General features: G+C 37.1%; 1 protein-coding gene and 1 non-coding gene across 2 annotated transcripts; both read right to left on the bottom strand.

Annotated features, from left to right (window-relative positions):
• Positions 1-365: 365 nt before the first annotated feature.
• LOC140879215 (uncharacterized) lies at positions 366-923 on the bottom strand. The gene is made up of 2 exons (XM_073282890.1): positions 722-923; positions 366-625 (listed from the first exon to the last, which is right to left on the bottom strand). Exons 1-2 carry the CDS (start codon positions 921-923, stop codon positions 366-368), a joined length of 462 nt encoding a protein of 153 aa, XP_073138991.1.
• A 2,813-nt stretch (positions 924-3,736) lies between these two features.
• LOC140885857 (small nucleolar RNA R71) lies at positions 3,737-3,841 on the bottom strand. The gene has a single exon (XR_012151271.1). It is a non-coding gene; the product is annotated as a small nucleolar RNA R71 (small nucleolar RNA).
• Positions 3,842-12,272: the final 8,431 nt, after the last annotated feature.

Below are 12,272 nucleotides of genomic sequence, written 5' to 3'. Positions count from 1 at the left end.
CTCGATGATCCCGCACCTTGTGAACCTTCAACACCCCGCTGTGGGCTGACTCTCGCAAAATGTCCGGTTTGATTGCAAATATGACAGCTACCTAACACTCCTCGGCACTGGTCTCTAGCTTGACGACCTCCACACTTGGTATAGTACACCTCAAAACCACTAGAATTCTGTCCAGCTTTAAACTGTTTGGATCCACTCGAGCTTGAAGAAATTCCTCCAGATCGCTTAAATTGTTTTGCTTTCCCTTTAAAGAAATTCTTCTTACCACTTCTAGAACCTCCTCCTTCAAATCGAGGTGGTGGTGAAATCTGTGGTTGATCAGAAAGTGGTACATGTATAGCTGGTGATGGCACAAACGGTGCTCCTCATTGTCTCAACAATCCAGATTCAGCCCCCTTTGCACGATCAAGAGCATCGGCAAAGTTGTTTGGTCGTCCCGCATTCACGAGAGTAAAAACATCTGGATTCAACCCGTTAATAAACTGGTCAGCTTGAGCTTCATCACTATCTGCTATATGGGGAGCAAATTTCAGCAGACTCGTAAATTTGGCAACATATTGTTCAATGCTCAATTTCCCTTGCTGCAAGCTAACATATTCTGCTCCTTTTTCCTTCCTATAAGATACTGGAAAGAAGCGTTGATAGAAAGTAGTTTTAAAAATAGCCCATGCAATGACCGTACCTCGATGCTCTAGTGATCTTCGTGTTGCTATCCACCAACCTTTTGCAACTTCATGTAGTTGGTGTAAAACAAGTTTGACTTGACGATCGTCTGTGTAGTCAAGGGATTCAAATAACTCTTCAATGTCCTCGAGCCAACTCTCACATTCCACAGAGTTTTCAGTTCCTTTCAGTGTTGGCGGTTTAAACGACTGAAAGCGTTTCAACAAAGTTTCCATCGGAGTAGCAGTCATATCCCCCATATCTCTCGAAGTACTACCTTGTTCAGTTCTAGGTAGTTCTTTTGTCGGTGGTACTATCGGTTCTATTCTCGGTTCTTTGGTTGCTTGTGGCACTGTCGATTCCATCACTGCCTGTTCTGGCAACGGAATTGGGCCAGTCTGTCTAGTCACTGGTCTTCGAGGCATATCTGATTATCAAACAGATTAGTTCACAATTCAATCTCATATATAACAAATCTGTTTCAGTCCTCCTCTGATTAGCACGATAATGCCTTCTCAAGAGATCGAGTTCTGATTCAGTCGCCGTCAAGACATGCTTCCAATCAAATCAGATAAGAAAATAGCATGCAATTCTCAAAGCTTAAATCAGTTCAGATAGTAAACATGCTTCAAGAATAAATAAACAATCAGATAGAAGACTCGATCTACCCCGCTCATTCTAGTTCAGTCCAAGAACTAACTTCGCTCTGATACCACCTGTTGTGGGGCCTCGGGTTGCTAATCTTTTTTTAGGGCAATTAGTAATTAAACAACATTAATTAAACAAGGAAGGAAGAAGATCAAACAAAAACAAAAAAAAATTCAAAGAGGGGTGCGCTCGTTCGGTCAAAAATCACCGACCGAGCGCCCCTCCCATACCCAACTCTCGGGTTGGAAAAATAGGGGTTGCGCCCGGTCTGCCAAAAAGAGCAGATCGGGCTCAGCTCTAGCAGCTGATAAGTGCATTTTATGCACTAAATTTATATATGATTTGACCTGGATTTTGTGATGTATCGAGTGAATATTATGCGTATTTGTTGTTGTTTTTGTGAGTTGCAAGGATTTGAAGAAAAGTAGCAAGAAGAAGCGGAAAGCCGAATTACGGGACAGCAAACTTCAGAAAATTAATGGGAATGTTACAGACACCTAAATCCGATCTGCACCATTCAAATTAAATTTTAGGATGTTTTAAAGTTTTTGTCAAAATTTCAGCTCGATCCGACGTCTAGAACTTAATTTATGATTTTTACAAACATGCTGCGCAGATGGTGAAATGGAAGAACAAGTAGCGCCCCAGCTCTAGTTTTCCAGCGCTCCAGCGCCCGTATATTCATGTCCCGAGTGCCCCAGCGCCATATTTTGAGCGCTCCAGCACTAGACGTCCATCATTGAAAAATAAAATACGAAACTTGAGCGCCCCAGTGCCGAATTATTAGCGCTCCAGCGCTGCGCAGTCTCCAAAAATATGGAAAGTCTTTAATCGAGTTTTAAAAGGAATTTTATGACTTATTCTGGAGGATACGAGGGTTTAGAGAGTTTTCAGAGCATAGAAACGGCTATTGAGAGTTTTGAAGTGCACAAGAGCTCGAGAAGTTGATACGAAGACAGAAGACAGCGGCAACCGGCGACGGAAAAGCTTAATTTTACTTCGTTCTAGTTTTCCTTTAAACTCTATTTTTCTAGTTTGATGGATTATTTGAAGAACAAGTTTTGTTTGGTCTTTGAATTTGTTATGAACTAATTTCTTAGTCTAGAGGTAGACGGATCTTGACTGAAAATCATGATTGACATATTTTGATTTATATAATTAAATTTCTTCGCACAGTTTATTTGTGTTTTTCTGATTTTAATGCTTTCAATTTACTGGCCATTGATTGAATGATATTTTGTTTGGAATCTATCACTCGAGAGAGGAGATTTTGAATACGACATAGGAAAATACATCTATGGTGTTTATACTGTTTGAGAGGCATATAACTCCATAGAAGTCATTAGAAGAATTCTTGTGCTTTTTTATCGGATTTAATAATTGAACTTTGATAGAGATATTGAGTTTGTTATTGAATACGAATTTCTTCTTGACACTCGAGAGAGGTAGTAGAAAATAATAGAGATTCTTGTCTAATAAACTAGAAGAATTGATAATTGAACAATCATTAGAAATAAATTGTGGTGAACAGTCAAGTGAAGTCGAACTCTAGCATTCTTCGCTTATTGAATTTTCTCTCGTGAACTCGTGGTTATTTAGTTTTGTTTCTTGCAAATTTTATTTTTATAAAAATCAAACCATTTTCGTAGATCTACATAGGATAAGGATTTTATTAGTTGCAAATATTTGATATAATATCATTTATTCATTCTCCGTGGGATCGACTTGGACTTAATTCCTATATTATAACTTGACATCGTGCGCTTGCGAGCAAAAAACACGCAACAAGTTTTTGGCGCCATTGCCGGGGAATGAATTTTATTTGATTTATATTAAATTGTGCTAATTGGTCTTAATTTTGATTTAGAGCATTTTATTTTATTTTGTTGGTTCTAATTTTAAATCTTTCCTGTCTATGCAGTTTATGCGAAAAAGCCAAAGTTACGACTCACTGCTCTTTGATCCGGAAATCGAAAAAACTGCTAAAGCTTTGCGAAAAGTTAGAAGAGAAGAGTTGCAACAAATGGCTGAAGAAAGGGAAAGAGCTGTCAATAATGCTCCGGTGCCGATCAGAGATCACTTTCGACCGGTGATCAATACTCATTATTCTGGGATAGCTCGGCAGAACATCATGGCGAATACTTTTGAGTTGAAGCCAGCTCTTATTAATATGGTGTAGCAAAATCAGTTCAGGGTGCAGCTACTGAAGATCCAAATTTTCACCTGCGTACTTTTCTGGAGATTGCTGACACAGTGAAGATTCATGGTGTTACTGAGGACACCATCAAACTACGATTGTTCCCGTTCTCTCTTAGGGACAATGCTCGTAGTTGGTTGCAATCACTACCTCTTGGGAGTATCACTACATGGGATGATATGACTTCCAAATTTCTGGCTAAGTATTTCCCGCCATCTAAGTCGGCTCAGTTGAAAATAGGGATTACTACATTCAAACAGCAAGATTTGAGCAGTTGTATGAAGCCTGGGAGCGGTACAAGGAGTTGCTTAGAAAGTGTCCAAACCATAATTTTTCGGACTGGGAACAGATCGAATTATTCTACAATGGTTTGAATGGGCCAACTCGTATTTCTGTGGATGCTGCAGCTGGAGGTTCAATATTTTCTAAATTTCCTGAACAGGCTTATGAGATGCTTGAGCAAATGACTGTTAACAGTTATCAGTTGCCGAGTGAGAGATCTGCAATAAGGAAGCCTGCTGGAATTCACGAGGTTGACGCATTCACTGCTTTGACTGCTCAAATGGCTACTATTTCTACACAGTTGGCTGCACTGACCAAAGGAAATCAAAGTTCTAATGAGACAGCATCGCTGGCGACTGCCATAAATTCTGCTGATGGATTTGAGAGTGTGGAGCAAGCTCATTATGTGAACAACAGGAATTACAACAATTATCGAGGTAATCCTGTACCCAATCAGTATCATCCTAGTTTGCGTAATCATGAGAATTTTTCCTATGCAAACAATAAGAATGTGTTGAATCCTCCACCGGAGTTCAATACTCAGAATGGTGAAGGTAAGGCATCGTTGGAAGATTTGGTGAGTAATTTTATTGCAGAATCATCCACAAGATTTAAGAGGAATGAAAATAGGCTTTATAGTATGGAGACACACTTGACCAATGTGAGCGCTTCTATGAAAAATCTTGAAACACAAATTGGTCAACTGGCGAATGCATTGAATAACCAGCAGAGAGGTGTGTTTCCTAGCAATACTGAGGTTAATCCAAGGGAGCAGTGCAAGGATATCACCCTTAGAGTGGTAAAGAACTTGGGGTTGATGACCCAAAGGAAGTAGATGATGAAGAGGCTGAAGATATTGTGGTGGAGTCTGAAAAATCTGTTAGCAAAAATTCCATCAATTCTGCAGTTGTGCCTAAGAAACCGCCTGTACCAAAAGCTGTTTTGCCATATCCTCAGCGGTTCAAGAAGAAAGCGTTGGATGAGAAGTTTTCTAAGTTTTTTGACATCTTCAAGAAAATTCATATTAATATTCCATTCGTTGATGTTTTGGAGCAGATGCCGCATTATGCAAAATTCTTGAAGGAGGTGATGTCTAAGAAGCAGAAGGTGGAGGAGTTCGAGACTGTCAACCTGACTGAAGAGTGCAGTGCTATCCTGCAAAAGAAGCTACCACAAAAATTAAAAGATCTAGGGAGTTTTACGATTCCTTGCATTATTGGTTCTTCTAATTTTAATAAAGCACTTTGTGATTTAGGAGCTAGCATTAACTTAATGCCTTTGTCTGTTTTCAGGAGTTTGGAACTTGGAGAGGTGAAACCCACGACAATCGCATTGCAGCTAGCTGACAGATCTATCATATATCCGTTTGGAATCATTGAGGATGTACTGGTAAAAGTAGATAAATTTATTTTTCCTGCGGATTTTGTTGTGCTAGATATGGAGGAGGATGCAAATATGCCATTGATTTTGGGGAGACCGTTCTTGGCTACTGCTGAAGCCAAGATTGATGTGAAGAAAGGTGAGTTGACGATGGGAGTTGATGGTGAGAAGGTGATCTTTAATGTTTATAAAGGAGGTTAAAAATTCATCCATGGAAAAAGTGTTCATGATTAAGCAATCAAAGAAGATGGAATGTTGCTGCAAAGTTGTTAGTGCTGTAGAATTGCCAAGAGAGAATGATCCGAAGGTAGCAAAGAAGAAGAAGAGAAAGAAAGCAAAGATCAAGAAGATTGTTGAATATGTTTGGAGGGTGAAAGAAAAGGAAAAGACCTCCAACAAAGTGGAACCGGGCTAGAATCAGAATATAGTCGGGCTATAGACTATAAACTAAGCGCTTCTTGGGAGGCAACCCAAGAAATTTTTTTTTATTTGCTTTATTATTTCTTTTATTTTAGTTGTTTTTGTTTTTATTTTTATTATGAGGAAACTAGACGTTAATAATGATTTTGAATTGTGTAGGTTAAAAAGTATGGAGCTGAAAGAGTTTAGGAGCCACCCCTGATGAAGAGTTTTGAGTGATTAAGATGGTGCTGAGTACTGACGCTTGGTGCCTAAGGTATATGTCCCTTGTTTTTAATGAATACTGTACATTGAGGACAATGCACAATTTAAGTTTGGGGGGGTGTTTAAAAATTGTGAAAATTTGAAATTTTTTATGAGTTAGTTGGAGTTGAAGGCATGATGTTGTAATTGTGTTGGCCTATAATGAAAATAAATTTTGTGTGCTGAAAAAGTTTATGTTAGCTATATTTAATCTTGAGTTCTCACATTTATGCACGAATGCCATGATTTTCGATACTCCTAGCAATTAAAAAAAATTATGTGGATTTGTGATATGGATTACAGGATTTGATTCTTAACTCTTGTGATTTTTATTTGAAACTGAGGTAGATTTTTAAGATCACAGAAGTGATTTAGGTGTTTTTTTTCGAATCTATTGAGTTTTTTTTAGCCATTCTATATTCATGAAAAATCCACAACAAATTGAGTAGCTAAAAAGTTCAAAGAAAAGTAATGGCGGAGAAAGTAAGGTGAGGGGAGGCCTTGAAAAGAAAAAAAAAAGGATTGAAATTCTAGTCCAAATACAAGGCATAAAGATGGAGATGTATGGAGTAGAAGAAAGCCAAGACTAATGTCTGGCAATGCAAATAAAAAAAATTTAGCTACTCATAATCCTGCACAAATTGAAAATATTTAATTCCCTTTACTTTGCATCATGAGTCCTTGTTTACATTGATATATATATGGATGCTTATCTCCTGCTGATTATACTTGAGTCTAATGTTAACCGAAAAAGTCCTGTTGATCTGTGTGAGTAAAAGTTGAACTTGGTTGAGAGTATTTTGAAACTTGAGGGCGGAGTTAATGATTTTATGAAGCTTACGGATTGCATGATTTTACCGAAATTTAGGTGGGTAGATGAGATTGGAAAATCACACACACACACGAGAACTCTTGAGAAAATTAGCCGACATGTGTATTGAATCTTGGAATGAATAAATTCGGAGGTCGACTATATTGCTCATTACTGTTTTGCTCGGGACTAGCAAAAGTCTAAGTTTGGGGGATTTGATATGCACTTAATTTATATATGATTTGACTTGGATTTTGTGATGTATCGAGTGAATATTATGCGTATTTGTTGTTGTTTTTGTGAGTTGCAAGGATTTGAAGAAAAATATCAAGAAGAAGCGGAAAGCCGAATTACGGGACAACAAACTTCAGAAAATTACTGGGAATGTTACAGACACCTAAATCCGATCTTCACAGTTCAAATTGAAGTTTAGGATGTTTTAAAGTTGCTGTCAAAATTTCAGCTCAATCCGACGGCTAGAACTTAAGTTATGATTTTTACAAACATGATGCGCAGATGGTGAAATGGAAGAATAAGTAGCGCCCCAGCTCTAGTTTTCCAGCGCTCCAGCGCCCGTATATTCATGTCCCAAGCGCCCCAGTGCTGTCTTTTGAGCGCTCCAGTGCTAGACGTCCATCATTGAAAAATAAAATACGAAACTTGAGCGCCCCAGCGCCGAATTATTAGCGCTCCAACGCTGCGCAGTCTCAAAAAATATGGAAAGTCTTTAATCGAGTTTTAAAAGGGATTTTATGACTTATTCTGGAGGATACGAGGGTTTAGAGAGTTTTCAGAGCATAGAAACGGCTATTGAGAGTTTTGAAGTGCACAAGAGCTCGAGAAGTTGATACGAAGACAGAAGACAGCGGCAACCGGCGACGGAAAAGCTTAATTTTACTTCGTTCTAGTTTTCCTTTAAACTCTATTTTTCTAGTTTGATGGATTATTTGAAGAACAAGTTTTGTTTGGTCTTTGAATTTGTTATGAACTAATTTCTTAGTCTAGAGGTAGACGGATCTTGACTAAAAACCATGACTGACATATTTTGATTTATATATTTAAATTTCTTCGCACAGTTTATTTGTGTTTTCCTGATTTTAATGCTTTCAATTTACTGGCCATAGATTGAATGATATTTTGTTTTGAATCTATCACTCGAGAGAGGAGATTTTGAATACGACATAGAAAAATACATCTATGGTGTTTATACTATTCGAGAGGCATATAACTCCATAGAAGTCATTAGAAGAATTCTTGTGCTTTTTACCAGATTTAATAATTGAACTTTGATAGAGATATTGAGTTTGTTATTGAATACGAATTTCTGCTTGACACTCGAGAGAGGTAGTAGAAAATAATAGAGATTCTTGGCTAATAAACTAGAAGAATTGATAATTGAACAATAATTAGAAATAAATTGTGGTGAACAGTCAAGTGAAGTCGAACCTCTAGCATTCTTCGCTTATTGAATTTTTCTCTCGTGAACTCGTGGTTATTTAGTTTTGTTTCTTGCAAATTTTAGTTTTATAAAAATCAAACCATTTTCGTAGCTCTACATAGGATTAGGATTTTATTAGTTGCAAATATTTGATATAATATCATTTATTCATTCTCCGTGGGATCGACTTGGACTTAATTCCTATATTATAACTTGACATCGTGCGCTTGCGAGCAAAAAACATGCAACATCAGCTTCCTACTCTGTTTTTCAACAGCAATATTTGATCAGTCCAACTCATTTCAATCCATGTTGTACAAGATTAAAACATGTATAAATACAACAAACAAGATCTACACATATTTATACCAAGTTGATACATCAAACCAACAACTTGACATCCAACAAACACATAAAACTATACAAGTGTTCATCAACTTCTCAAGAACATCAACTTAAGTGTTTTCTAACATGCTAGCTAGGATTTATAAACATCGTTTCAATTATAAACAACCCGAATCCACCTCTAATCTTCTCTCATGAGCGCTTCGACTTTGGCCAGATCCAGCCCCATCTGTTGTCATGCACACATACAAAACAAGACAACAGCCGGAAACTTCCGGTGAGAATACAATTCTCAGTATAATAAACATATACATGCGTTAAATAAATTCATATTGACTCTAAACATTTCAACTCAAGAATAGAGTAAACGCATATATAAAGAATTGATTTCTATCACACTCTTTGCCATCAAGATTCGTATACGATCTTGACATGTATATCCATCTATCGTCGTCTCATCAGACTCGAAAATATGGTCCATCTGACCTTGGCATAAGAATCAATTCATATCTTATATCGTATCATATCAAATAAAGATCCACTACCTAAAATAGATCAAAAACATCAATAAGATAAACACAACAATAAAAAAGTATGTGGTTTTTGCGGAATAACTCAAGAAGCGTCATTCTTGAGTCTTAAATTCCCGACTCTCGATGTTGTCTTATACCTTCTTGTTTTGTCTCAGTTCTGAAAGCTTCAAATCTGAAACACACAATAAGAACACATATATCAAACTCTAATCCACTTCCCAGCTCAATCATCATGCAATCTTCACAAGCAAACAACTTCAAACCTAGCTCAAGTCTTAACCGATTTGAAGACTGAATTCTCGAGCTTGATCAACTTCAATACCCTCTGAAAAATATAGCATATCAAGCTACTAATATCAGCAAAGAACTCATATAAACACAGCTCAATCAATTAATATTCAAACTCGATCAAATTCATGAATCGGCGGCGTAACGATTGAAAATTGATAACCGAAACGATACCGACTTCGAACCAACAATCATACACCACATATATCAGCATATTAACAACATAAACCAGCATATCAGAGGCTCTATAGGTCGACACACATGCTAGAAATCATATCAAATACAACCGATATCCGTTCTTTGATTCGACTTTGATACGGTAATATATACAAACTCAAGAACACAAATTCAAGAGCATAATCTGATTTCTTCACATACAAAATCTCGAAATATGTTGAATCATTAGAATACTTACACCAAATCAAAGCTCGTCTCAAGAGGATCGCAGCGCTATGTTCGGAATTGAAATCGGATAACCGGATAAAAAGATGTGAAGATTTGAAAATCCAAATCCAAGAAGAAAATGAGGTCTCGGTGTTTTGCTCTGAATTTCTGAAGTAGATATGCAAAGTACACGTGAATATGCTGAATATTCAATTCAAATTTAGATATATTCAAGCCAAATTGCAATTTAGTCCCTCAAATCTTCAATATTTGCAATTCGGTCCTCAACCCTTATTTTCATTCAATTTCAATCCTAAATAATTTAAGAATATTAGAATTTAAATCTAAACTCTAAAAATTCTCAAATTAAATAATCTTGGATTAAAATTAAATAATCTCGGATTAAATCAAATAATCATGGGCCTTACAATATGAGATTAATCAGGCTTATACTTTCGAAGCATAGAGACATGGAATACATCGTGGATACCAGACAAAGATGGAGGAAGAGAGAGTCGATAAGCAAAACTGTCTATCTTCTCAAGAATCTTGTACGGACCAATAAATCATGGAGATAACTTTCCTCGCTTTTCAAATCTAAGTGTGCCTCGGAAAGTTGAGATCTTCAAGAATACCCAGTCTCCTTTCTCAAAACATAACGGTCTTCGTCTGATATTGGCATACTTTGTTTGTCGATCTTGTGCCATCTTCATTCGTTTCTGAATCAGTTTTACCTTCTCAGGCATCTCTCTGATCATATCAGGTCCAATGTCAGGCGTTTCAGACATATCATCCCAGTATAGAGGTGATCTACACTTCTTTCCATACAATGCTTTAAATGGAGTCATGTCAATACTCATTTGATAGCTATTGTTGTATGAGAACTCCACCAGTGGTAATGACTCTTGCCAAGTAGTGTTAAAATCTAACACCACAGCTCTAAGCATATCATCAAGTGTTTGAATAGTTCGTTCAGATTTTTCGCCAGTTTGAGGATGATAAGTAGTACTCAAATGTAACTTCGTACCTAGAGCTTGTTGTAGGCTGTGCCAAAAGTGTGATGTGAATCGAGGATCTCTATCAGATACAATAGACTTTGGCACTCCGTGCAATCTTACCACTTCATTGACATATAAATCTGCCATTTGTTTGTGTCTAAACGTCATTTTGTATGGAATGAAGCACGCTGATTTCGTCAATCGATCAATAATAACCCAGATAGCATCGCATCCTCGGGATGATCATGGTAACTTCGTTACAAAATCCATGGAAATATGATCTCATTTCCATTCAGGAATGGATAAACTATGTAGTAAACCACATGGTTTCTTTCTTTCAGCCTTCACCTGTTGGCAATTCAAGAATTTAACTACAAATTCAGCTACATCAGACTTCATTTGTTTCCACCAATACTGATTCTTCAAGTCGTTGTACATTTTTCTACCTCCAGGATAAATACTGTATCGACTGCAGTGAGCTTCTTTCAAAATATCCTGCCTCAACTCAGAAATATTCGGCACAACAATACGGTTATTCACATAAAGAACCTCATCAAAACTGACCTTATATTCGGATTGGTGTCCTTCTTTGACCATCTCAATCGAATTCTGAATACTTTGATCATTTTTCTGCGCTTCTCTGATTCTAATCAACAAATCTGGCTCAGCTCGAATAGCACATACTCGAATAGATTTAAAATCTGTTTCAAATATTAATCCAGAAATACAACAGTCATCTACTAAATGAGAGATACCAATAGTAGATAAAGAAAGAGAACATATGTTTCGACTAAGTGCATCAGCAGCTGCATTGGATTTCCCGGGATAATATTTAATTTCGCAATCGAAGTCTTTAAATAAATCGAGCCATTTTCGTTGCCTCATGTTCAATTCAGACTGTGTAAACAGATATTTCAGACTTTTATGGTCAGAAAAGATTTCAAACTTTTCACCGTACAGATAGTGTCGTCAAATATTCAATACAAATACAATAGCTGCCAATTCAAGATCATGAATTGGATATCTGATTTCATGCGGCTTTAATTGTCTTGAGGCATACGCAACAACATGAACTCGCTGCATAAGAACACATCCTAGTCCCCTGTGAGAAGCATCACAATATACAACAAAATCACCAGTACCTGAAAGAATTGTCAAGACTGGTGCACTCGTCAATCTTTTATTTAGTTCAAGGAAACTGGCTTCACAAGCTTCAGACCAGATATACGGTGTATTTTTCTGTGTAAACTATGTAATAGTCTTCGCAATAGAAGAGAAATCTCTGATAAATTGACGGTAATACCCGACTAATCCCATGAAACTTCATATTTCTAGTACAGATGTCAGTCTCGGCCAACTAATCACTGCCTCAACTTTACTCGGACCAACTGAAATACCATCACCTGAAATGATATGTCCGAGAAACACAACTTTCTGCAACCTAAACTCACATTTTGACAGTTTGGCATATAATTTCTCTTCTCGCAACGTTTTCAAAACAATTCTCAAGTGGTCAGCATGATCACACAGATTCTTGGAATAAATCAAACTATCATCAATAAAGATAATGACAAATTCATCTAAGTATCTCTGAAATACTCGATTCATCAATCCCATAAACATGGCTGGTGCATTCGTTAAG

Source organism: Henckelia pumila, chromosome 2 (genome assembly GCF_033568475.1).
Source record: "Henckelia pumila isolate YLH828 chromosome 2, ASM3356847v2, whole genome shotgun sequence".
In the NCBI taxonomy this organism is placed as follows: domain Eukaryota; kingdom Viridiplantae; phylum Streptophyta; class Magnoliopsida; order Lamiales; family Gesneriaceae; genus Henckelia; species Henckelia pumila.
The sequence above is the reverse complement of the archived record's forward strand: the minus strand, read 5'-3'. Positions and strand labels throughout refer to the sequence as shown.

Bases quoted from the DNA above. Each gene is read 5' to 3' on its own strand.
- LOC140879215 (XM_073282890.1), bottom strand. From the start codon at position 923: ATGGGGGATATGACTGCTACTCCGATGGAAACTTTGTTGAAACGCTTT. The intron at 626-721 runs GTTGGTGGATAG...GCTTCTTTCCAG, and splicing joins ACTACATGAAGTTGCAAAAG to TATCTTATAGGAAGGAAAAA.